This window comes from Heterodontus francisci, chromosome 15, assembly GCF_036365525.1.
Source record: "Heterodontus francisci isolate sHetFra1 chromosome 15, sHetFra1.hap1, whole genome shotgun sequence".
Lineage (NCBI taxonomy): Eukaryota > Metazoa > Chordata > Chondrichthyes > Heterodontiformes > Heterodontidae > Heterodontus > Heterodontus francisci.
In genome coordinates, this window is record NC_090385.1 from 91,676,462 (window position 1) to 91,702,838 (window position 26,377).

The window sequence follows — 26,377 nt, forward strand, 5'->3', positions numbered from 1 at the left end:
ACAATAGCGACATTTAAGAGGCATCTTGACAAATACATGAATAGAATGGGAATAGAGGGATACGGTCCCTGGAAGTGCAGAAGGTTTTAGTTTAGGCAGGCATCAAGATCGGTGCAGGCTTGAAGGGCCGAATGGCCTGTTCCAAAGCTGTACTGTTCTTTGTTCTTTGTTCTTTGAAGGCAGAGTAAATATAGACCTGTTAAGGCTCAAGCAATTAATGCAATGCTGGATTGCATTTATTTTCATGCATGGAGTCTTACAAGTAAAGCAGATGAATTCAGGCTGTTGATTAACATATGGGAATATGATATTATTGCTATCACTGAGACATGGTTGAGGGAGGGACAGGACTGACAGCTCAATATCCCAGGGTATAGAATCTTCAGATCCCTGTGGCCGTTTCCCTCAACAACAGGTATACCGTTTTGGATACTGTTGCGGGGGACGACTTACCAGGGGTAAGCAATGGGGTACAGGTATCTGGCACAGAGTCTGTCCCTGTTGCTCAGAAGGGGAGGGGGAAGAGGAGCAGAGCATTAGTCATTGGGGACTCCATAGTTAGGGGAACAGATAGGAGGTTCTGTGGGAACGAGAGAGACTCACGGTTGGTATGTTGCCTCCCAGGTGCCAGGGTTTGTGATGTCTCGGATCGTGTTTTTGGGATCCTTAAGGGGGAGGGGGAGCAGCCCCAAGTCGTGGTCCACATAGGCACCAATGACATAGGTAGGAAGAGAGATGGGGATTTAAGACAGAAATTCAGGGAGCTAGGGTGGAAGCTTAGAGCGAGAACAAACAGAGTTGTTATCTCTGGGTTGTTGCCCGTGCCACGTGATAGCGAAGCGAAGAATAGGGAGAGAGAGGAGTTGAACACGTGGCTGCAGGGATGGTGCAGGAGGGAGGGTTTTGGTTTCCTGGATAATTGGGGCTCTTTCTGGGGTAGGTGGGACCTCTACAAACAGGATGGTCTTCACCTGAACCAGAGGGGTACCAATATCCTGGGGGGGGAGATTTGCTAGTGCTCTTCGGGGGGGTTTAAACTAATTCAGCAGGGGGATGGGAACCTAAATTGTAGTGCCAGTGTACAGGATGTTGAGAGTAGTGAGGTCAGGGATAAGGTTACAAGGACGCAAGAGGGCACTGGCAAGCAAGAACCTGGTTTAAAGTGTGTCTACTTCAACGCCAGGAGCATCCGGAATAAGGTGGGTGAGCTTGCAGCATGGGTTGGTACCTGGGATCTCGATGTAGTGGCCATTTCAGAGACATGGGTAGAGCAGGGGCAGGAATGGATGTTGCAGGTTCCAGGATTTAGATGTTTCAGTAAGAACAGAGAAGATGGTAAAAGAGGGGGGGGGTGTGGCATTGTTAATCAAGGAGAGTATTACAGCGACAGAAAGGACGTTTGAGGACTCGTCTACTGAGGTAGTATGGGCCGAGGTTAGAAACAGGAGAGGTGAGGTCACCCTATTGGGAGTCTTTTATAGACCTCCAAATAGTTCCAGAGATGTAGAGGAAAGGATAGCGAAGATGATTCTCGACAGGGGCGAGAGTAACAGGGTAGTTGTTATGGGGGACTTTAACTTTCCAAATATCGACTGGAAATACTATAGTTCGAGTACTTCAGATGGGTCAGTTTTTGTCCAGTGCGTGCAGGAGGGTTTTCTGACACAGTATGGAGACAGGCCAACCAGGGGTGATGCCACATTGGATTTGGTACTGGGTAATGAACCCGGCCAGGTGTTAGATTTAGAAGTTGGTGAGCACTTTGGTGATAGGGACCACAATTCGGTTAGGTTTACCTTAGCGATGGGCAGGGACAGGTATATACCGCAGGGCAAGAATTATAGCTGGGGGAAAGGAAATTATGATGCGATTAGGCAAGATTTAGGATGCGTAGGATGGGGAAGGAAACTGCAGGGGATGGGAACAATCGAAATGTGGAGCTTATTCAAGGAGCAGCTACTGCGTGTCCTTGATAAGTATGTACCTGTCAGGCAGGGAGGAAGTTGTCGAGCGAGGGAGCCGTGGTTTACGAAAGAAGTTGAAGAGCTTGTCAAGAGGAAGAAGAAGGCTTATGTTAGGATGAGACGTGAAGGCTCAGTTAGGGCGCTTGAGAGTTACAAGCTAGCCAGGAAGGATCTAAAGGGAGAGCTAAGAAGAGCAAGGAGAGGACACGAGAAGTCATTGGCGGATAGGATCAGGGAAAACCCTATAGGTATATCAGGAATAAAAGAATGACTAGAGTTAGATTAGGGCCAATCAAGGATAGTAGTGGGAAGTTGTGTGTGGAATCAGAGGAGATAGGGGAAGTGTTAAATGAATATTTTGCGTCAGTATTTACAGTAGAGAAAGAAAATGTTGTCGAGGAGAATACTGAGATTCAGGCTACTAGGTTAGATGGGATTGAAGTTCACAAGGAGGAGGTGTTATCAATTTTGGAAAGTGTGAAAATAGATAAGTCCCCTGGGCCAGATGGGATTTATCCTAGGATTCTCTGGGAAGCTAGGGAGGAGATTGCAGAGCCTTTGTCCTTGATCTTTATGTCGTAATTGTCGACAGGAATAGTGCCGGAAGACTGGAGGATAGCAAATGTTGTCTCCTTGTTCAAGAAGGGGAGTAGAGACAGCCCTGGTAATTATAGACCTGTGAGCCTTACTTCGGTTGTGGGTAAAATGTTGGAAAAGGTTATAAGAGACAGGATTTATAATCATCTTGAGAAGAATAAGTTCATTAGCGATAGTCAGCACGGTTTTGTGACGGGTAGGTCGTGCCTCACAAACCTTATTGAGTTTTTCGAGAAGGTGACCAAACAGGTGGATGAGCGTAAAGCAGTGGAAGTGGTGTCTATGGATTTCAGTAACGCATTTGATAAGGTTCCCCATGGTAGGCTATTGCAGAAAATACGGAAGTATGGGGTTGAAGGTGATTTAGAGCTTTGGATCAGAAATTGGCTAGCTGAAAGAAGACAGAGGGTGGTGGTTGATGGCAAATGTTCATCCTGGAGTTTAGTTACTAGTGGTGTACCGCAAGGATCTGTTTTGGGGCCACTGCTGTTTGTCATTTTTATAAATGACCTGGAAGAGGGTGTAGAAGGGTGGGTTAGTAAATTTGCGGATGACACTAAGGTCGGTGGAGTTGTGGATAGTGCCGAAGGATGTTGTAGGGTACAGAGGGACATAGATAGGCTGCAGAGCTGGGCTGAGAGATGGCAAATGGAGTTTAATGCGGAAAAGTGCGAGGTGATTCACTTTGGAAGGAGTAACAGGAATGCAGAGTACTGGGCTAATGGGAAGATTCTTGGTAGTGTAGATGAACAGAGAGATTTTGGTGTCCAGGTGCATAAATCCCTGAAGGTTGCTACCCAGGTTAATAGGGCTGTTAAGAAGGCATATGGTGTGTTAGCTTTTATTAGTAGGGGGATCGAGTTTCGGAGCCACGAGGTCATGCTGCAGCTGTACAAAATTCTGGTGAGACCGCACCTGGAGTATTGCGTGCAGTTCTGGTCACCGCATTATAGGAAGGATGTGGAAGCTTTGGAAAGGGTGCAGAGGAGATTTACTAGGATGTTGCCTGGTATGGAGGGAAGGTCTTACGAGGAAAGGCTGAGGGACTTGAGGTTGTTTTCATTGGAGAGAAGGAGGAGGAGAGGTGACTTAATAGAGACATATAAGATAATCAGAGGGTTAGATAGTGTGGATAGTGAGAGTCTTTTTCCTCGGATGGTGATGGCAAACACGAGGAGACATAGCTTTAAGTTGAGGGGTGATAGATATAGGACAGATGTCAGAGGTAGTTTCTTTACTCAGAGAGTAGTAGGGGCGTGGAACGCCCTGCCTGCAACAGTAGTAGACTCGCCAATTTTAAGGGCATTTAAGTGGTCATTGGATAGACATATGGATGAAAATGGAATAGTGTAGGTCAGATGGTTTCACAGGTCGGCGCAACATCGAGGGCCGAAGGGCCTGTACTGCGCTGTAATGTTCTAATTATAATTCTAAAGATGTGATAGGGGAGGGGGTAAAAGAGGAGGTGGCATTGTACAGTTGATTAAGGAGTTGATTACTGCAGTAAGGAGGGATAATATCTTAGAAGGCTCCTCTAATGAGGCCATATGGGTAGAACCTTAAAACAAAAAGGGGGCAATCACTTGGCTGGGAGTGTACGACAGGCCTCCAAACAGTCAGGGAGAGATAGAGGAGCAGATATGCAGGCAAATCTCAGACAGGTGCAAAAATAAAAGGGTAATAATAGTAGGGGATTTCAACTTCCCCGAAATTAGAGGGGATCGTGATAGTGAAAAGGCTTAAAGGGGGTGGAATTCTTTAAGTGCATTCAGGACAGCTGTTTGAGCCAGTACGTAGATAGTCCTACAAGAGAAGGGGCAGTACTGGACCTAATCCTAGGGAATGAAGCTGGACAAGTGGTAGAAGTGTCAGTGGGGGAGCATTTCGGGGATAGTGACCATAACACTGTCAGATTTAAGATTGTTATGGAAAAGGACAAAGATAGACTGGAAATAAAGGTACTGAATTGGGGGAAGACCGATTTCAATATGATAAAACAGGATCTGGCCAAAGTGGACTGGGAGCAGCTACTTGTAGGAAAGTCTACATCAGAGAGTCTAGACCAGTGGGAGTCATTCAGAAAGGAAGTAGTGAGGGTTCAGGTCCAACATGTTCCCGTAAGGGTGAAGAGTAGGACCAACAAGTCAAGGGAACCCTGGATGTCAAGGGATATAGAGGATTGGATAAGGGGAAAAAAAGAGGTTTATGGCAGATTCAGAGCGCTGAAAACAGCGGACGTCCTAGAGGAGAATAGGAAGTGTAGGGGGGCACATAAAAAAAGTAATTAGGAGAGCGAAGAGGGGGCATGATAAAACACTGGCAGACAAGATAAAAGAAAAGCCCAAGGTGTTTTATAAGTATATTAAGGGCAAGAGGATAAATAAGGAAAGAGTGGGGCCCATTAAGGATCAAAGAGGCAATCTATGTGTGGAGCCGGAGGACATAGGTGAGGTTTTGAATGAATACTTTTCATCTGTGCTCACTATGGAGAGGGAAGATGTAGGTGTAGTGATCAGGGAAGGGGATTGCGATATACTTGAACAAATTAGAATTGAAAAGGAGGAAGTATTAGCTGTATTAGCTGGCTTAAAGGTGGATAAATCCCCAGGCCCAGATGAGATGTATCCCATGAGATGCTGCTATGTGAGGCAAGGGAGGAGATAGAAGGGGCTCTTACACAAATTTTCAAATCCTCTCTGGCCACAGGAGACGTACCAGAGGACTGGAGGACAGTGAATGTGGTACCATTATTCAAGAAGGGTAGCAGGGATAGACCAGGTAGTTACAGGCCGTTGAGTCTAACGTCAGTGGTAGGGAAATTATTGGAAAAATTTGAGACAGGATTAATCTCCACTTGGAGAGACAGGGATTAATCAGGGATAGTCAGTATGGCTTTGTCAGGGGAAAATTGTGTCTAACAAATTTGATTGAATTTTTCAAGGAGGTGACGAGATGTGTAAATGTGGGTAAAGCAGTTGATGTAGTCTACATGTACTTCAGTAAGGCTTTTGATAAGGTCCCGCATGGGAGATTGGTTAAGAAGGCAAGAGCCCATGGGATCCAGGGTAATTTGGAAAATTGGATCCAAATTTGACTTAGTGGCAGGAGGCAGAGGGTGATGGTCGAGGGTTGTTTTTGTGAATGGAGGCCTGTGGCCAGTGGGGTACCGCAGAGATCGGTGCTGGGACCCTTACTGTTTGTCGTGTACATTAATGAATATAGGAGGTCTGATTAGTAAGTTCGCAGATGACAGGAAAATTGGTGGTGTCGTAAATATTGAGGAGGACAGCCTTAGAGTATAGGACGATATAGGTGGGCTGGTAAGATGGGCGGAGCAGTGGCAAATGGAATTTAATCCTGAGAACTGTGAGGTGATGCATTTTTGGAGGACTAACAAGGCAAGGGAATATACAATGGATGGTAGAACCCTAGGAAGTACAGAGGGTCAGAGGGACCTTGGTGTACTTGTCCATAGATCACTGAAGGCAGCAGCACAGGTCAATAAGGTGGTCAGGAAGGCATATGGGATACTTGCCTTTATTAGCCGAGGCATAGAATATAAGAGCAGGGAGATTATGTTAGAGCTATATAAAATGCTGGTTAGGCCACAGCTGGAGTACTGTGTACAGTTCTGGTCACCACACTATAGGAAGGATGTGATTGCACTGGAGAGGGTGCAGAGGAGATTCACCAGGATGTTGCCTGGGCTGGAGCATTTCAGCTACGAAGAGAGACTGGGTAGGCTCGGGTTGTTTTCCTTGGAGCAGAGAAGGCTGAGGGGGGACATGATTGAGGTATTCAAAATTATGAGGGGCATTAATAGGATAGATAGGAAGAAACTTTTTCCCTTAGCGGAGGGGTCAATAACCAGGGGGCATAGATTTAAGGTAAGGGGCAGGAGGCTTAGAGGGGAGTTGAGGAAAAGTTTTTTCACCCAGAAGGTGGCTGGAATCTGGAACACACTGCCTGAAGGGGCAGTAGAGGCTGGAACCTTCACAACATTTAAGAAGTATTGAAATGCCATTGCATACAAGGCAACGGGCCAAGTGAAGGAAAATGGGATTAGATTGGATGGGTGCTTGATGGTCGGCACAGACACGTTGGGCCGAAGGGCCTGTTTCTGTGCTGTATAACTCTATGACTCTATGACTCTATAACTCAGGATGAAGAGATTTGAACAACATCCCCATTAGCAATTAACAGGAAAATGGCTGCAACAAAATTGACCCCAACATCAAGCGGTTGTAACCCAGCAAGAGCAAGGGAATCATAAGTGAAGGGTGCAGAAGGCACTACCTGCCTTTTATTGGATTTTGGCACTTAATGGGGAAAGATCTTTGACAACTCAGGAGAGGGAACTTGAATTCTCTTCATCTTCAGACAGGCTCTACTTCAGTGTGTTCATGATGTTTCTTCTGGGATCCATTTGCTATTCTACACCGCAAAACCCAATTCATTTTCTTGGTTTTACTAAAGAGACATGAAGATCCACACAAGTACTTTTTAATTGAATTATTTTATTTTGTTTCTGTGTTTTTCCCGTTGTACTCACCATAGATCCAGCTTAGACCAATGAGTTCCAGCAGAGTTATTGTAATGAGAATCCATCCAGTACAGAAATAATCCACTAAATGTAACCAGTAAATCCCAGTCTAAAATTAAATGGAAAGTTAGAAATGTTACAAAACTCAAACATTCGAAAATAAGAAATTAAAGGGCTATGAAAAACTTATACTTTTAATTAACTACAAAACACCCAATTCTAACTTGTCTGCTCAATTTTTCCTCATTCCTTTAAGTTCTGCAGTCAACTGTGTAGCTGTTTTCTGCACCCCATCAGTGGCTCAATATCCTTTTTGAAATGAGGAGAACAAAGTTGCATGCAATACTCCAGATGTGCTCTCAAAAGAGTCAAATACCTCTCTGGATGTATAAGTTATGTTCTTTGTTCTGCATCTAAACACCCTGTCTCATGTTTTAACAGCCTGGGAATGTGGTGCTGAGAGTATTAATGACACGTCCATGAAAACCCCCAAGAACTCTCTCCCTTCATTATATTTCCCTTTATTTAAATTGAATCTGCCATTTCTGGCCTAATTGTGTTCAGTTACCATGGTTATGTGGGTAAGTGCTACTGTCAGTTTAGAGACCACAATATAATTGTGGATGATGAAGGTCTTTCAGTCCATCTTTATTCTGCCATTAAGAATTTGCCAACATCCCGACATTGCAGCATTTACTTGTTTCTTTAATGATTCCAAGGTTTTAGTCTCCTCGATGAGAAATTAGTTCCACACATAGATCACTCTTTGTGTGTTGAGGAATTTCCTGATATCAGCTGTCAAATTACCTTTCCTAGTTTGAAGCCATGCTCCCTAGTTCCATAGTTTCACTATTCATAATATATTTATCAAACTTATATTTCTTCATAAGATCACATCTCAGATACCCAACCTCCAGGCTGAAAAGCCAAATTTCTCCAGTCTTTCCTCATAACTCAGAGCCCTGATACTGGGGATCAGCCTTGTGGGTCTTCTCATCACAGCCTCCAGTGTTTGAATGTCTGTCTCTCTTACTTAGAGGAACTGGATGCAGTAGTGGGCCAAGTGGCCTCTTTCTGTGCCTTAAACTTTCTATGATTCTGTGATTCTCGTCAAGGTGGGGTTTGACCAGAGTACTATAAAGCTTGATGATCACCTCCTATAATTTATATTCTACAGTTGTGATGATGTAGTTAAACATTGTTTTTGACTTTGTTACTTCTGATCTGCATTGGTTGGATATGTTTAGCATTGAGACAGCTATGATCCCTAAGTCTTGTTCCATTTCTTTCTCAGCTGTTTCAACATCATTCATGAAGTATGTATGCTTTCAACTCCAGTGTTCATTTCTTCCATCACAATGACTGTCAGTGCTTCACAGAGCTCTTTGAGTGAGGAGCTGTAAGTTTGTAATCCTTTTGCAATGTACAATAAATGTGAAACTGAGTAAAGATAGGCTCCAGCATCATCCTTCCACGACAAGCTTTCTGAAATTTAACAGCCATCCCCGATTTCTCACCTCCAGAGTTAACGTTTCGGGTCAGTGACCCTTCTTCGGAACTGACAAATAACTCTGCTTCTCTTTCCACAGATGCTGCCAGACCTGCTGAGTGAATCCAGCATTTCTTGTTTTTGTTACTGGTTTTGACTCTCTTGACTCCTGCATTGTTATCAAATTATCAGACTGCTTATCCAACATCCAGTACTGGATGAGCAGAAATTTCTTCCAATTAAATATTTGGAAGACTGAAGCCATTGTCTTTTCCGTGCTCCACACTTCATTCCGTAGCTACCAACTATACCCTTCTCCCTGGCAACTGTCTGAGACTAAACCAGACTGTTCAAACCTCGCTGTCATGTTTAACCTTGAGATGAGCTTCCAACCACATAGCTGCACCATCGCTAAGACCACCTTTTTCCACCTCCATAATATGGCCCCTGTCCCAGCTCATCTGCTGCTGAACCCTCATTCATGCCTTCATTATCTCTAAACATCACTATTCCAACCCACACCTGGTTGTCTCCCACATGCCACCCTCCGTAGACTCAAGGTCATCCAAATCTCTGTTAGCTCATCTTAACTCACACCAAGTCTGTTCAACATCACTCCTGTGATTGTTGACCTAGTCAAGCAACACCTTGATTATAAATTTTGAATCTTTGTTTTCAAATCCCTCCATGGCCTCAACCTTCCCTATCTCTGTAAGCTTCTCCAGTCCCACAACCCTCCGAGATATCTGCACTCATCTAGTTCTGGCCTCCTGAGCACCCCGATTTTAATCGCTCCACCATTGCTGGCTGTGCCTTCAGCTGCCTAGGACCTAAATGCTGGAATTCCGTCCCTAAATCTCTCTGCCCCTCTGCCTCTCTTTCCTCCTTTAAGACATTCCTTGAAGCCTGCCTCTTTGACCAAGCTTTTGGTCATCAGGCCTAATATCTCCTTATGTGGCTTGATGTCATAGTTTTGTTTCAAAATGCCTCTGTGAGGTGCCTTGGGACATTTTATTACATTTAAGGTGCTATATAAATATAAGTTGTTGTTATTTGATTTATTCTGAGCATGCTGTTTTTGGAAATATATTTATACTGAATGCTCTGAATTATACTTTTAAAGATATTTCACTCATGTTGTACTGCAGGGTTGTACAACTACCTTCAGTTTACTTGTTTCAGCTACTCCTTTATTTAATCAAATTTAAAAGTCTTGTAATTAACAGTTGATCTTAGGTTTTTTTAACTTTCCGATCATGTTATACTTTATCGTTCTGAGATTGCTTTCCACAAGAGCGCCACAATTTCCATGTCTTATACCCTTCCTATCTCCGCACAGAGGTAAGTATCCCCTTCGCATGCTGACCTGCTGATAAACAAGAACATAAGAAAATAAGAAATAGGAGCAGTCACAGGACATATAGCCCCTCGAGCCTGCTCCACCTTTCAATGAGATCATGGCTGATCTGACCATGGCCTCAACTCCACTTTCCTGCCTCCCCCTTTGACTCTCTTGTAAATCAAAATCTGTCCAACTCAGCCTTGAATATGTTCCATGACCCAGCCTCCGTTGCTCTCCGTGATAGAGAGTTCCAAAGATTAATGACCCTCTGAGAGAATAAATTCCTCCTCATCTCCATCTTAAATGAGAGAGCCCGTATTCTGAAACTGTGCCCCCTAGTTCTAGATTCTCCACGGGGAGAAACATCCTCTCAGAATCTCCCTTGTCAAGCCCCTCAAAATCTTTTATGTTTCAATGAGATCACCTCTCATTCTTCTAAACTCCAATGAGTACAGGCCCAGCCTGCTCAACCTTTCCTCATAAGCCAACTCCCTCCTCCCAGGAATCAAACTCATAAACTTTCTCTTAACTGCCTCCAATGCAAGTGTAATGAGTTCTTTATGTTGTCTGATGCAACATAAATGAGATGCATGAAGTTCAGTTATGCTAAAGATTTCAAACAGGTTTATGACAGTTAAACTATTATATACAGTACAGAGCAAACTATGTACAGAACCTTACTCTGGGTGTTACAGTTGAACAGTGACTCTGGCTTCAATTCACACGACTACATCCTGGTACTTAGGTCATTAGCATACTAAGATCTTAAAGACAATCATACAACATTCCCTTTCTCTCAAAAGATGAGTCTCATATGCAACAAGTAAAAATACATAAAATTAGATAACATCAAAATTATTTACACATGGATAGAGATTATGAACTTTACACATGCAGAGGCATGCAGGTGGTTTGACAACTCTTCCAGATCAGGTTATGGTCTAACCTTCTGAGGATGTGGATTTCACCCTTGGCTGTCCTGGGTTTGCAGACGTGTTGTCAAAGCATTGGCTGCCGTTCTGTTGATCTGTCATACCCCCACCATCGGAGCATGTTCCCTCGAGTCCGCCATGTGCAATTGGAGTACTGCACATCTCTCTCAGTTGGATTTGGTTCCTTCTCAACACCACTCTGCTAGATGTTGTAATCTCATAGGATGTAGGCTCACTTCACACCCCGGATACCTCTGCGGGTAACCATGTTCTCATTGTGGGGTGTATGACCCTGACCTTTTGTCCTACATGAAGTTGAGTTAGTTCTGCCCCTGTGTGTTGATCATGCACCATCTTCATTCTCCCCTGCTTGTCGAGCGTTGTCTCCTGCATCTTGGAGAATTTGGACAGATGATGGCTTGGCAGAGTCATCTGCACTTGTCTGCCAAACATGATCTCTGCTGGTGACGGTAAACCCATAGCCATAGCTGCAGCTCTGAGGTGGAGCATGGCAACACGAAAATCTTGTTTTCTTGTCCTACACTTTAAGATAAGTGCTTTGACTGTGTGAACCATTCACTCAGAGAGACCATTAGATCTAGGGTAATGTGCTGAGGACATCACATGGTTTACAACCCATTTGGCACACATAACCCCGAAAGGTTTGCCCGTAAACTGTGGCTCATTGTCAGAAATTATTTCTTCAGGTGCACCGAATAGACTGAATATGGCACTTAATGTGTCTGTGATGACTGTGCTTGAAGTGTCTTTTACCTGACTAACAAATGGAAATTGGGCGAAATAGTCAGTGACTAAGATAAAGTCTTCTCCATTAACAGAAAATAGATCAGTGGTGATTTTGGACCAAGGGACTGACGGAATCTCGTGAGGGTGTAGAGGTTCTTTACTGTTGCTGCTGGTGGCTCTGGCAAGCCTCACACATCCTTGCTAACCTTTTGATTTTGTTATTGATCCCTGGCCATAAACAGTGTCTTGTGCCAGACGTCTTTTTTGCTCTATGCCCATATGACCTTGGTGAAGTTGTGACAAGATGTCCTGTTGGAGAGCTTTGGGCACAATCACTTGTTTTCCCTGAAGGTGATACTTCTTGAGATACCGAGTTAATCTCTGTAAGGCCAAAAGCATCTGAAGGCTTCTGACACCTCTTTCACCATGTCGGGCCAACCTTCTATGATGACTCTCCACAGGGCCTTCAGCTGTGGGTCATTGGCTGTTTCTGATTGTAGTTGGTAACATTTGTGCTGACCAAAATGCAATAAATTGATCTTGAGCACATCTTCCACTTTGATGTCCATACTGTCTACTTGTAGATCCAGTGGAACGTCTTTATTCTGACTTGGTGTCATGTAGGCCCCCACCTGCCAAGAATGAGGCATATTAATTCCGTCATATAAACATTGATTTTAAACTATTGCTGGAGTGAAGAAATGACTTGTTTGAAGATCACCAGACACTGGGCTGGAAGGACATTTGCATACTAAGAGACACTGCTTGTGGAGATGAAGGACTATTCCCTGCTCCAATTAACCCAAATGGATTTTGAACACCAGACATTGAAGGTATAAGGAAGCGCATTCCAGGGCCTGCTAAGATAATGCAATCCACAAAGCCAGGATTGGTTATACCAGCTGGTCACATGACTAACTGGCCGGTCCAGGTTTTTTGAACTAGCCACAGGACAGTTTGAATTCAGAAGGCAGTTCGCAACTGAAGCTGGAAGAAGCAAGTCTCTCGCCTGGCTGTGTTTGTCTCTCGCTTTCTCCCAAGCCACTGGACACACAGAAGACACGTAAACCTCAAGAGAGAAAAGACTCCTACATCAAAACAAGTTTAAGCGTGAACTGGGCCCAATGAACAGCAGGATTTACTGGCAACCAAAGACTCCACATTGAACTTAAAGAACAGTAAATACCTAACAGATATTGCCTCAAATTGTTCCCCTTTATTCTTTTCTACTTTTTCTGTCTCTATCTGCATGTGTGTTTATCGCGTATGCATGCTAGCGTGGTCACGTTGCATATTCATAGTCATTAACTGGATTAGAGTTTAAGATTAATAAACTTCCACCTTTCTTATTTAAATCTAAGGAAACCTATCTGATTTCTTTGCCTGACAATTGGAGCAGTGAACAAGGACTCACTGAAGGGGGAGCTAAAACATGTTACAGTTAAACCAGGCAAAGGCTGAGGGGAAATCTCAGACCCACTTCTCACCTGGTCATAACACTCGGGTTCGGCGTATCCGAGGTGACCATTTTGGCACCAGGTTTGTAACAGACATTGAAGTCGTACCCCTGTACTTTCACTACGAGCTGCTGTTGTCGAGGTAGTGACTTGTCAATGGTTTGCGCCAGATCATCTCCAGTGGTTTATGGTCGGATTCCACCAGAAACTGCTTACCAAACAGGTAGGTGTGAAACCTTGTGATTCCAAACACCAGAGCAAGTGTTTCACACCCTATGTTTGAGTAATTAGACTGTGCTGAGGAGAAATATTTGGACTTGAATGCAATTTGTTTGCCATCCTGTAGGATGTATGCTCCTAGCCCTTTCACTGAGGTGTCAGCTTCCAGGGTTGTCTTCTTCCTTGGATTGTAGGACTGCAGGGTGCAGGTTTCTGCTGACAATACTTGTTTGAGAGACTCCAACGTATACTGATGGTCCCCCTGCCAAACAAACGGTACATCTTTCTTTAGGAGCTCTCTCAGCGATGATGCTTTGTCAAAAAAAATTCAAATGTAAGGTGACAAGAAGATGGAAAAACCAACACATCTCTGGAGGTCTTCCTTGTCCTGTGGGGTAGGCGTATGCCTTACATCTTCATTTTGCCTGGGTCAGGATGGATTCTGCAACTGGAATAGATGGAGCCAAAAGAAATTGAACTGACGTACATTCACCTGGCACTTTTTGCTGTGAAAATTTAGCCCTTCGCTATGAGCTACTGCCATCAGTGAATGGAGATTTTGATCATGCTCTTCTTGGTTTTGCCCATTACTGCAATATCATCAGCAATGCATATGCAGCCAGGCATGTTTTCTATAATTCTGTCCATATATTTCTGAAACAGATCCTGATCGACAGAAAAGTCAAAGAGTAGTCTCTGGAAGCAATATCTTCCAAATGGTGTCCTGAAGGTAGTGACTTTTTGAGATTCGTTAGCTAGGTGTACAGACCAATATCCATGTTTAGCATCCAACTTGGAGAATAATTTGGCTCCTATGAACTCGGTTCCTCTAGTATTGAAATCTTCTGGGGGTATCTCTTTAGGGAGAGGTTTAGATGCCTCGGATCTAAACATATCCTGATTGCTCCATCCTTCTTCAATATGCATGTAATTGAGCTGCACCAGTCTGTGATGATGGACACCGCGGATGATGCCATTGTGTTCCATGTTACGTAACTCGTGCTTAAACTTTTCTTGTATGTGCATGCTGCACTTCCTGGGAGGGTCGATTGATGGAATTGCATCCTCTCTGATTTGCAGTATGGAGTCCCCTTTGAACTTTCTTATGGCATCGAACCTGTCCGGTGCATTCATTGTAGGTCATTGTTATGACCAGGTGAGAAAGGGGTCTAGGGTTCCCTCTCAGAATTCACCTGGTCTTACCATAACAGGGTTTAATTTTAAACACACCGCTTTCTTTTAGCTCCCCCTTAGTGAATCCTTGTTCACTAACTTCCAATTATAAGGCAAAGAAACTAGCCAAACAGGTTTTCTTAGGTTTAAAGAAAAAAGGTTGAACTGTATTAAACTTAACCTCTAATTCGGTTAACGCCAATGGATACATGACGCGCCCAAGCTAGCATGCATAGGCGATACACACATGCAGATAGAGACAGAAAAGAGCAGAAGAAATAAAGTGGAAAAGTTTGAGGCAATATCTGAAGATGGATTTGGTTACTGTTCTTTGAGCTCTCTGTAAAGTTCTTGATTGTCTTCCTTTTTGTTGAGGCCCAGTATTCTTCTTAATCCTTGTTCAATGTAGGAGACTTTTCTCTCTTGAAGCTCATGTGTCCTTAATGAGTCCAGAGGTATGTGAGAAAAAGATGGGAGCAGACAGGAGAGGTTTTCTCACTCCAGGAGCAAACAGCGTTTTTTGATTTCAAAAACTCTGTGGCTCGTTCAAAAAACCCTGGACCAGCCAGTTGGTCATATGACCAGCTGGGTTAACCAGTCCTGGCTTTTGTGGATTATATCACCTTAACAGTCTCTGGGATTCTCTTCTTTACACCTTCAATGTATAGTGATCAAAATCCATTGTAGGTTGAATGTGTCAGGGATTGGTCCTTTTGTCTCCACAAACACTGTAAGTATGAAAATGTTTTTCAGCTAAGTATCTAGCAGCCCTTGTAACAGGCCTTCTCTTCTTCCCAGCAAGTTTAAAAGCAATGTTCATCTGACAAAATTAATATTCCTCATTCTTGGCAGGTGGGGGCCTTCATAACAGTCATGGACTGACTCAATGCGGGTACCCTTGTTCTCTTCTTTGTAATGGGTACAAATTTGTAATGACCATCTTATGGATGGTCATGATGTTGAGGTCCTTACATGCTGGTAGTCCTGCCACTGCTGGTACATTCGTGTCTACCAGGTAGAATATTTTTGGTTTCCATGCTGACTTGCCATAGCAGCATTGCATTGTCAGTGTTCCAGTGCAAGGAATGGGCGACCCATTGTATGCTTTGCAATTTTCTGTTGTATCACTGATTTCCAATGACTCCAGTACATATCCTTCAGGATTCGGACTGGGAGGATATTTGCACCAACTCTGGTGTCAATCTTAACCCTGATGGGCTGGATATATACAGCTCACCGCCATTCTCGGCGGTGAGCTTCAAAAAGTGTGTGGCGCATGTGCAAGACGTGTGCCGCATAACCGCTGCGATCTTTGGCGCTCATTAACATGGAGGGGGTGGAACATCTGCCGCTGATGACATAGAGGGGCGAGTGCTCCCTCCCCGGTAACAGCATCTGGCGCCACCGTACTGGTGTTGGCGTCATATTTAAACGGCTTCTGGCCCATACGTTGGATTTTAATGCTTAAAGTGATAGGTTGTATAAACTATTAAAATAAACTTTTATTTACACTTCCAAACTCCTCAGCTACCCTCCCACTGAATTATCCATTTGTTTATTTGTCCTCTCCCCCACAAAAAATTTAATTTCGGATCACAAACTTTCCCCCCTGAACGTTCATTACTTTAACCTTGAAACCCTTCCCACCAACCTCTCAAACAGTTGCATTCATTGCTGCCATTCCCCCACCTCTCTCCCTGAAAGGTTCATTCCTCCCCCCTCCCGACCAGTGTTACACCTCGATCCGAAGGAGCAGAACTTCCAGCCACCAGCTGGAATATCAGCGCGGGATGGCCATCCTTGAAAGGGAGGTTAATATGCATTCATTAAGTTTTACTAATATATTAAATTATGTTTTCTTTTGCCGAGTGGCTGGGGTGGGCGGTAAAATGGGGTAGGGCCTTCCCAGCGTTGAGGCCCATGGCGGGTCTCTCCCGGAAGGATTTTCCCTGCCCCCCCACCACAACCCCCGGTGTCCGGGCATCAGTAAAATTCAGCTCCATGTGTCAGGTTCACAATGTGAAACATCTGTTCATCTTCTGGCTGAACATTGCTTCTCTCTCGGTCTTATCTTAGGTCTGTTTTGCTGTGGACCTCATGTATTGGATTGCGTTTTTGCAGGTTCCTGGCTCTTTCCTTGCTGATGTTGCCCTGCTGCTGTACCTGTCATCTGTTTGTCTGTGTCCTGCTGTGACTTCTGGCCATGTCTTTGGAGCAAGAATTCTTGCCTAGGCGAGCCCAGTGCCCTTTTGCACCGCATGCCTTGCACAGGTCTTGAAATGGAGGATAACTTCACAGTGAACGGGACAGACCGCACTTACCACACCACTTGCTTGCTCTTTTCAATTTGGTTATGGAGGTGATAATGTTGGCTACACCTAATGCTTGCAGATGCTGTCGTTCAGCTACAATGGGTTCATATTTCCTGCCATCTTCCAGCAGCGCATCAATACTGTGACCTTTCTTTTTCCCAAGAGGTCTTTCTGAAATGCTTCAATGGGTGTTGATTCAATCACTTAGCTCCATTAGTTGTTCTGACATCTCATTTTCTGAGAAATCACATTTGTTTCCCTTACTATGGAATCTACTGATGAATTGGTCTATTGATTCCTGTTGCTGTTGCCTGTAGGACATCAATTCCAGGCAGTAAATTAGAAAATTCACTCGTAATCAGAGCTGATCTTCTATCACATTCCATATCTTTGCAGGATCTTTCTGACCTTCTTCAGATAATCTAAAGATATTGATTCTGTGTATTCTCTCATTTCAAACTGCTATTCGTATTTTTATCGCCTATTTCTCCAGTTCTACAATTACATGGTCTATAAGCATAACTGCATTCTTTGTTTAAAAATGTTAAACTCAGATAGGATATTAATGGCCTCCAGTTCATGCTGGGAGATTTGGTATCCATCTTTCTGCTGTTCTTTTGATTTAAAACTTACTCTTAAGTCTTGTTCTATGACTCCTCACTGTTTCCCCTTTAAGAAACTCTGTTATTTAGACTAGCTGCTTTGATTGACAGCAGCAGATATTTGAAAGTGCTCTGTGTTTATCTTGCTTCTAGAGTTTGTTTTTGCAGCACTTAAGTTGGTTTGTTTACACAACTATGGAATAGCTGCAACAGTTTGTTTATGTTATCCATGTTTGAATGGTTTTATGAGTTTTTTTACTGTGGCTTTGTAAATGGAAGCTCGTATTGACGCTCGGTTGGTTTAATTTTTTTAAAAACTTTGGCTGCACGTAAGAAGGTTCTGCAGTTTGGCACACTGCGACCCTAGGATGCAGGTTTTTCCATGCTTTTTCTAATGGACACCTCCTGTAAAGGTGCCGACCTTGATCAGCCTGGGAAGGGAGCTGGGTCTTCCCCGTTTGTTTTTACAGGGAGCTGTTGAAAAGAATTGATCTTTTGAAGGACTTCAAAGCTTTTTTTTTTAAGCAGTATCCCACACCTGTTGGCACAATGACTCACACGATTTACTTGCAGCCTGTCATTCCGTGCTCTGTCTTCTACAGCTTGAGGTAAGTTCATTGTTCCACTGTTTGAGCCAGTATTTATTTTTTAACTTTCTCTCTAATGGCTGTAGGGAGGACGTTTTCAAAGGTGTTTTACCTGTGGTGTACAACTTAGACTTTTTTTTTCACACCACAGCTGCCACCATATACTGAGTTCTTTATGTTGTCTGATGCAACATAAATGAGATACTTGGAGTCTAGATATGATGAAGATCTTAAACAGGTTTATTACATCTGAACTATTATATGCAGTTGAGAGCTAACTGTTTACAGAACTTGCCTCCAGGGTGCTACAGTTGCAGAGTGACTCTGGCTTCCAGTCACATGACTAAATCTTGGTATTTAAGCTCATTAGCATACTAAGATCTTAAAGGAACATCACTCTTAAAGGCGATCACACACCAGCAAGTATATATTTCCTTAAATAAGGAGACCAAAATTGTACGCAGTACTCTAGGTGCAGTCTCACCAATACCCTGCACAGTTGTTGCCAGACTTTCCTACTTTTACACTCCATCCCCCTTTTATACTCTATCCCCCTCAGAATAAATGGTAGACCACTCAGAATAAGGGGAAGGCAATTTAAGACTGAGATGAGGAGGAATTTCTTTACTCAAAAGGTGGTGAATCTTTGGAATTCTCTACCCCAGACGGCTGTGGAAGCTCAATCATTGAAAGAAATTGATAGATTTCTGGATACTAATGACATCAAGGGATATGGGGATAGTGGGGAAAAATGGCGGAGAGGTAGATGATTAACCATGAACTGTCTGAATGGTGGAGCAGGCTTGATGGGCCAAATAGCCTACTCCTGCTCCTATTTCCTATGTTCCCTTGCAATAAAGGCCAACATTCCATTTGCCTTCTTAATTACATGCAGTACCTGCACATTAATTTTTTGTGATTCATGTACGAGGACACCCAGATCCCTCTGTACTGCAGCATTCTGTAGTCTCTCTCTATTTAAATAATATTCTGCCTTTTTATTATTCCTCCATAAGTGGATAACCTCACATTTTCCCATATTATACTCTATCTGCCAATTTTTCCCACTTGCGTAACTTATCTGTATCCTGTTGCAGACACTTTGTGTCCTCTTCAGAACTTGCTTTCTTACCCATCTTTGTATTGTTGGCAAATTTGACTACAATGCACCTGGTCCTGTCACAGAAGTCATTAATATAGATTATAGATTGTACATACTTGGGGCCCCAGCAGTGATCCCTGTGGCACCCCAGTATTTACAGTGTGCCAAACTGAAAATGACCTATTTATCCAGTCATTCTGTTTCCTGTTAGTAAGCCAACCCTCTGCCCACGTTCATATATTACCTGTAACAACATGAATTCTTATACCTTGTACGTGGCAGCTTATCAAATGCCCTTTGGAAATTCAAATACACTATGTCGACTGGTTCTCCTTTATCCACCCTGATTGATACATCCTCAAAGAGCTCTAATAAATCTGTTAAACACCATTGTGCCTCCATAAAACCATGTTGACTCTGTTTGTATTATGATTTTCTAGATGTCCTGCTCTGACTTCCATAATAATGGATTCCAGCATTTTCCCAATAACAGACTTTAGGCAAACTGGCCTATAGTATCTTGCTTTCTGTCCACCTCCTTTCGTGAATCGGAGTGTGACATTTGCGATTTTCCAATCCGCTTGGGCCTTTCCAGAATCTAGGGAATTTTGGAAGATTATTAAATTGCATCCACTATCTCTGCAGCCACTTCTTTCAATACCTTCGGATACAGGCCATCAAATCCAGGGGACTTGTCAGTCTTTAGTTCTGTTTGTTTTCCTAGTACTTTTTCTCTAGTGATAGTGACTGTTTCAAGTTCCTCCCTCCCTTTTGCCCGATGATTTTCCACTATTCCTGGAATGCTTTTAGTGTCATCTACCATGAAGACATATAAACTACTTTTTCAAAGTCTCTGCCATTTCCTTGTTTCCCATTATTAATTCCCAGTCTCCTCCTCTAAGGGACCAACAGTTACTTTAGTTACTCTCCTCTGTTTCGTATATTTGCAGAAGCTTTTACTATCTTTTTTTATATTTCTTGCTAGGTTACTCTCATATTTTAAATTCTCCCTCTTTTTTGTAGTTATCCTTTGCTGGTTTCTAAAATCTTCCCAATCTTTTGGCCTACCACTAAACTTCACAGCATTGTAAACCTTTTCATTCAATTTGATACCATCCTTAACTTCCTTAGTTAGCCATAGTTCAACCTTCTTGCAGAGTCTTTCTCAATGGAATATATCTTTGTTGAGAGTTATGAAATATCTCCTTAAATATCTGCCACTGCATATCTAATGTCTTACCTTTTAATCTATTTTCCCAGTCTACTTCAGCCAACTCTGTCTTCAGATCTTTCTAATTGCTTTCATTTAAGTTTAAGACATGATTTTCAGATCCAAGTTTCTCACCCTCAAACTGAACGTAAAAATTTATCATGCGATGATCAGTCTTCCCTGGAGGGCCCTTTACTATGTGATCATTAATTAATGCTGCCTCATTACACATTATCAGGTCTAACATAGCCTGTTCACTGGTTGGTTCCACCATGTATTGTTCTATGAAACTGCTGCGAATACACTCTATAAACTCGTCCTCAAGGCTATGTTTGCCAATTTGATTTATCCAATGTATATGAAGATTAAAATCGCCCACGATTATTGCATTACCTTCTTACAATCCCCAATTATTTCTTGATTTATACTCTATCCTACAGTGTGGCTACTGTTAGGGGCCTATAAAATACTCACACCAGTGACTTCATTCCCTTGCTATGTCTTATCTCCACAGAAACTGATTCTACATCTTGATCTTCCGAGCCAAGATCATTTCTCATCACTGTAATGATCTCATCCTTTATTAACAGATCTACTCCACTTTCTGTTCCTTTCTTTCTATCATTATGAAATGTCTAATATACTTGAATATTCAGTTTCCATTTACTTCGATTTGTGCTATCAATTTATCTATCTTGTTACGAATGCTGCATGCATTCAGATAAAAAGTCTTTAATTCTGTCTTTTTCTATTTTTACCGATTTGCTGGCGCACTCTTATGTTTGTACACTCCATCCCTCCTGTCACACTTTGGTTATCGTTAGCTGTATCACTACCCTGCACTATTGCCATGTCTTTTCTCTTTAATGTTCTAAATTTTCCCTCACCTGAACCCTTCCCCCCCCACTCACTATTTAGTTTAAAATCCTCTCCAGAGCCCTCGTTATTCGACTCACCAGGACACTGGTCCAGTGCAGTTTGAGAGAAGACCATCCAAATAGGACAGCTCTCTATTTCGTCAGTATTCATTCCAGTGCCCAGTGAATTGAAATCCATCTCTCCCACACTAATCTTTGACCCATGCATTCAACTCGCTGATTTTATTTACCCTATACCAATTGGCTTAGGTTGTAATCCACAGATTATTACCTTTGTGGTTCCGTTTTGTAATTTAGACCCTAATTGCTTATACTCCCTTAGCAGAACCTCTTTCTTAGTCCTACCATATCTTTGATACCTACGTGGACCATGACAACTGGATCCTTCCCCTTCCACTCCAAGTTCCTCTCCAGCCCCGAGGACATGTCCATAACCCTTGCACAGGACAGGCTATACAGCCTTCAGGACTCGCATTCTTGTCTACAGGGAACAGTATCTATCCTCTAACTATACTGTCATCTACTACAACTACATTCCTTTTTACTCCCCCAACTTGAAAGACCCCCTTTACTATGGTGCTGTGGTCAGTTTGCTCATCCTCTCTGCAGTCCCTGCTCTCGATACATTATATTCTCCAGCGTGTTCATTTAGGATTTTCTACTTTAAAGATTTTTAACCAAGTTAGTTCATTTTGTAGCTTTCTACCTCCCACAGGATTAACTTCATTTACCTTCCCGGTGTCCCTGACATCTGGCCTGAATAAACTCCTTTTATTGAACATTGTAAACCCCTGAATGTTATTTTCATTTCCATGTTCTGAATTCACCTGTGTTTCTGATATTCCGATCACATCATAGCTCCTGAATGTTACAACATTCTTTATTTCTGACAATCCAGCACTCCCTCACTGTTTCACTGATGTGTTTGCTGAAATAATGTGTTTAAATCCTGGGTTTACAAACCACAAACTTCTGATCAGAGGTGTGAGTGTTTTCAACTGAGCCAAACTGACACTGAGACAGAAACTTAACAAAGTGTCATCCCTGCACAAAAACGTAAGTTTTCAAACACTACCCGGCTGATTTAAAATGAACACAATGTAAATTTGATTCAAAGGGTGTTAACAAAGCAGGGTTTTATCTGTTTAACCAGGCTCTGTATTTAGTAACAGCAGATGGGGAAGGGTCAGTCAGTCCCACACCATCACTGCACAATATTGGACAAGTGGAAAACAACAGGATCAACACACCAGGTCCTCCTTCAAGGAGTCAGGAGGGCTAAAAGGGGTCATGAAAAGTCATTGGCAAACAGGATTAAGGAAAATCCCAAGGCTTTTTATACATATATAAAGAGCAAGAGGGTAACCAAGGAAAGGCTTGGCCCACTCAAGGACAGAGATGGGAATCTATGTGTGGAGCCAGAGGAAATGGGCGAGGTGCTAAATGAGTACTTTGCATCAGTATTCACCAAAGAGAAGGACTTGGTGTATGATGAGCCAAGGGAAGGGAGTGCAGATAGTCTCAGTCATCTCATTATCAAAAAGGAGGAGGTGTTGGGTGTCTTGCAAAGCATTAAGGTAGATAAGTCCCCAGGGCCTGATGAGATCTACCCTAGAATACTGAGGGAGGCAAGGGAAGAAATTGCTGGAGCCTTGACAGAAATCTTTGCATCCTCATTGGCTGCAGGTGAGGTCCCAGAGGACTGGAGAATAGCCAATGTTGTGCTTTTGCTTAAGAAGGGTGGCAAGGATAATCCAGGAAATTATAGGCAGGTGAGCCTTACGTCAGTGGTAGGGAAACTATTAGAGAGGATTATTCGGGACAGGACTAACACCCATTTGGAAACAAACAAACTTATTAGCAAGAGACAGCATGGTTTTGTGAAGGGGAGGTCATGTCTTACTAATTTGATTGAGTTTTTTGAGGAAGTGACGAAGATGATTGATGAAGGAAGGGCAGTGGATATTATCTATATGGTCTTTAGTAAAGCCTTTGAAAAGATCCCGCATGGCAGACTGTTACAAAAGGTGAAGTCACACGGGATCAGAGGTGAGATGGCAAGATGGATACAGAACTGGCTCGGTCATAGAAGACAGAGGGTATCAGTGGATGGGTGTTTTTCTGAATGGAGGAATGTGACTAGTGGTGTTCCGCAGGGATCAGTGCTGGGAGCTTTGCTGTTTGTAGTATATATCAGTGATTTGGAGGAAAATGTAGCTGGTCTCATTAGTAAGTTTGCGGACGACACAAAGGTTGGTGGAGTTGCGGATAATGATGAGGATTGTCAGAGGATACAGCAGGATATAGATCGGTTGGAGACTTGGGCGGAGAAATGGCAGATGGAGTTTAATCCAGACAATTGTGAGGTAATGCATTTTGGAAGGTCTAATGCAGGTGGGAGGTATACAGAAAATGGCAGAACCCTTAGGAGTATTGACAGGCAGAGAGATCTGGGCGTACAGGTCCACAGGTCACTGAAAGTGGCAACGCAGGTGGATAAGGTAGTCAAGAAGGCATACGGCATGCTTACCTTCATCGGTCGGGGCATAGAGTATAAAAATTGGCAAGTCATGTTGCAGCTGTACAGAACTTTAGTTAGGCCACACTTCAAATATTGCGTGCAATTCTGGTTGCCACACTACCAGAAGGACGTGGAGGCTTTGGAGAGGGTACAGAGGAGGTTTACCAGGATGTTGCCTGGTCTGGAGGGCATTAGCTATGAGGAGAGGTTGGAAAAACTCAGATTGTTTTCACTGGAACGACGGAGGTGGAGGGGCGACATGATAGAGGTTTACAAAGTTATGAGCGGTATGGACAGAGGGTGGTGAGTGCTTGGAACTTGCTGCCAGGGGAGGTGGTGGAAGCAGATACGATAGCGACGTTTAAGAGACATCTTGACAAATACATGAATAGGAAGGGAATAGAGGGATATGGGCCCCGGAAGTGCAGCAGGTGTTAGTTTAGGCAGGCATTAAGATCGGCGCAGGCTTGGAGGGCCGAATGGCCTGTTCCTACGTTGCACTGTTCTTTGTTCTTTGTTCTTTATTCCTTCATCCTGTGAAACTTATCACCTTTGAGAGTTATAATCAGACCTACATGTGGAAACAGCTAAACTATGGAAGGACAACATACCTGTGTGACAAATAGAAGGCCAAGGAAACAAAATAACAGGCAAACACCAGTTGTTAGATAAAGGTACTTTGATTGTCGAAAATTAGGGAACTGGTCCAGGAGGGTTGTTATAATTGCTTCTGATGAAAGAAAATGTTAAATGAGATCAGTAACTAATTCATAATTTACAAAGTCCTGGAGAAACCCACCACTGGAGAGACTAAAACCCTGCAGACCAGAGGAGCAGGCAAGAACAGATTCCACTAACCCTGGGTGATATTTTTTGCTCTCCCCTGTGGTGAGTTTGGAGGTGGGGAGAGCATTAATTGGGTGGGATGGTGGTGGGTGTTCTCCCCGCAACCTTCCCAACTCCACCCTGAAAATTTCTGTGACGGTAAGGCCCATGGATGTTCTTAAGAGGAAATTAATGCCTAATTAAGGTCCTCTTCCCTCCGCTGCTGGTATTAATCCAGTGGCAGGCAGGCCTGTTGCCACATGGGGAGCATGACATGCAAACCCGTGTGTTGGGGCGGGGTCCTCGGTCTAAGGCACTCAATGCCTGATCGAGGGACACAGTATCAGGAAGGAAGGGGCCTGCTCAGACCCAACCCCCTGACTTTACTGCCAACCCCCCTACTACCCCCTCCGCACTACCCCCACCCCTCAAAACCCTTCCTGCCATCATTTAACTCTGGCCTGGGTCACTCCACAATCCTGGGCCTCCAGTGGGTGTTGTTCCGACATAAGCCACCACCTCCCCGAAGGCGCTGCTGAGCAAAAGAGCTTCCGGCCTTTGATTGGCTGGCAGCCTTCAGCAGGTGAGACATCCCCCCCCATGGCCTTCTGATCCCGGGTAAGGCCCACCGGTGTCCTGTTAATTGTCCGATTGTAATTCGGTGGACCTTCTGAGGAGGAGGCTGCGTTGGTCCCTCCCTGGTTCTCCAGCCGGTGGGTGAAACCACCATCACCTCCATAAGATATTTTCCCACTCTCTGAAACATGCATTTTACCCAATCCCGTTCCTATTACTCTGCTGTGTGGGAAGCGTTTAGGATAAATTGTATAATTCTTATCCTCAGGCACCTAAGGGGATTTTTAACATTAAAAAGTGGGTGGGTTTGGATCAGATGTGGGGTTAAAGTCCCAGAAATCTGTTTCCCAATCAAAGCACACTTCCAATCCACCCATTTCCGGTTTTAACTGAGGCTGGAAGGTGGGCGGGCAGCAAACCCACACCAAGGAGGTGAGTTGGTACTTTAAATATGATAATGAGACTGTGAGCCTCAATGTCATTCTACTTCAGGAATCCAACTGCTGTAGATCAGATTTTCCGAGCCTCGGGAAATTCAGCAGTTAAACCCAGGAGGGGACTTGGCGAATCCAGGAGGTGAAAATGTTTGCACCTACCTGCTGGATCCGAGTGCCTTCCTGAGGAACCTCCACAGTTGGACATGCCAACAACAACTTTAATAAAAGTAAAATACTGCAGATGCTGGAAATCTGAAATAAAAATAAAGAGTGCTGGAAATACTCAGCAGGCCTGGCAGTTCTGATGAAAGGTCACTATCCTGAAACATTAAATCTGTTTCTCTCTCCACAGATGCTGCCAGACCTGCTGAGTATTTCCAGAATTTTTTGTTTTTATTACCTCCAGCAATTTTACCTCATCTTGTGACCTCCATCAACCGAGTCTCCACCTGACCGGAGGCCCAGCCTATCAATCAGGCTTGTACCTCTGGGGGAGGGGGCAACTGATTGGCGGCTTCCCGGACACACTGTGGAGTTAAAACTGCAGGTTCCCCATGACTTTCTGAGCAGCCCACTCCCTGTTAGTCAGGTACATAAAAATGCCTTCCCTTTTGTCACAAGATCTGTGCACAAGCAAATGTGAGGTGGTAGAGTTTGGGAAAAAGAAGAGGGAAAGGAAATTAGTGCAATAAATATCAAACAGAAATTGTATTATGAAATCTTCCAGATGATGGGGCGATATGTTCCTGAATGTTACTTTAATGTAGCTGTTAATATGATGAAATATAGGTATAATAGGCTGAATTAGGTAGAATTTAGATATAATTAATACATTATACCTTTTGGAATTAAAGATTGAATAAA

At 43.5% G+C, this 26,377-nt stretch overlaps 1 protein-coding gene across 2 annotated transcripts in view; it reads right to left on the reverse strand.

The window, feature by feature from the left end:
• Positions 1-26,377, reverse strand: part of LOC137377791 (sodium- and chloride-dependent neutral and basic amino acid transporter B(0+)-like) — a 97,385-nt gene that overhangs the window by 21,952 nt on the left and 49,056 nt on the right. The window contains exons 10-11 of one of the 2 annotated variants that reach the window (XM_068047848.1): positions 24,287-24,405; positions 7,114-7,213 (exon numbers count right to left, since the gene is read on the reverse strand). In XM_068047848.1, the coding sequence (XP_067903949.1) occupies positions 7,114-7,213; positions 24,287-24,405 (219 nt within the window). The remainder of the gene's footprint in view (positions 1-7,113; positions 7,214-24,286; positions 24,406-26,377) is intronic. The other variant, XM_068047849.1, reaches the window with a different exon arrangement.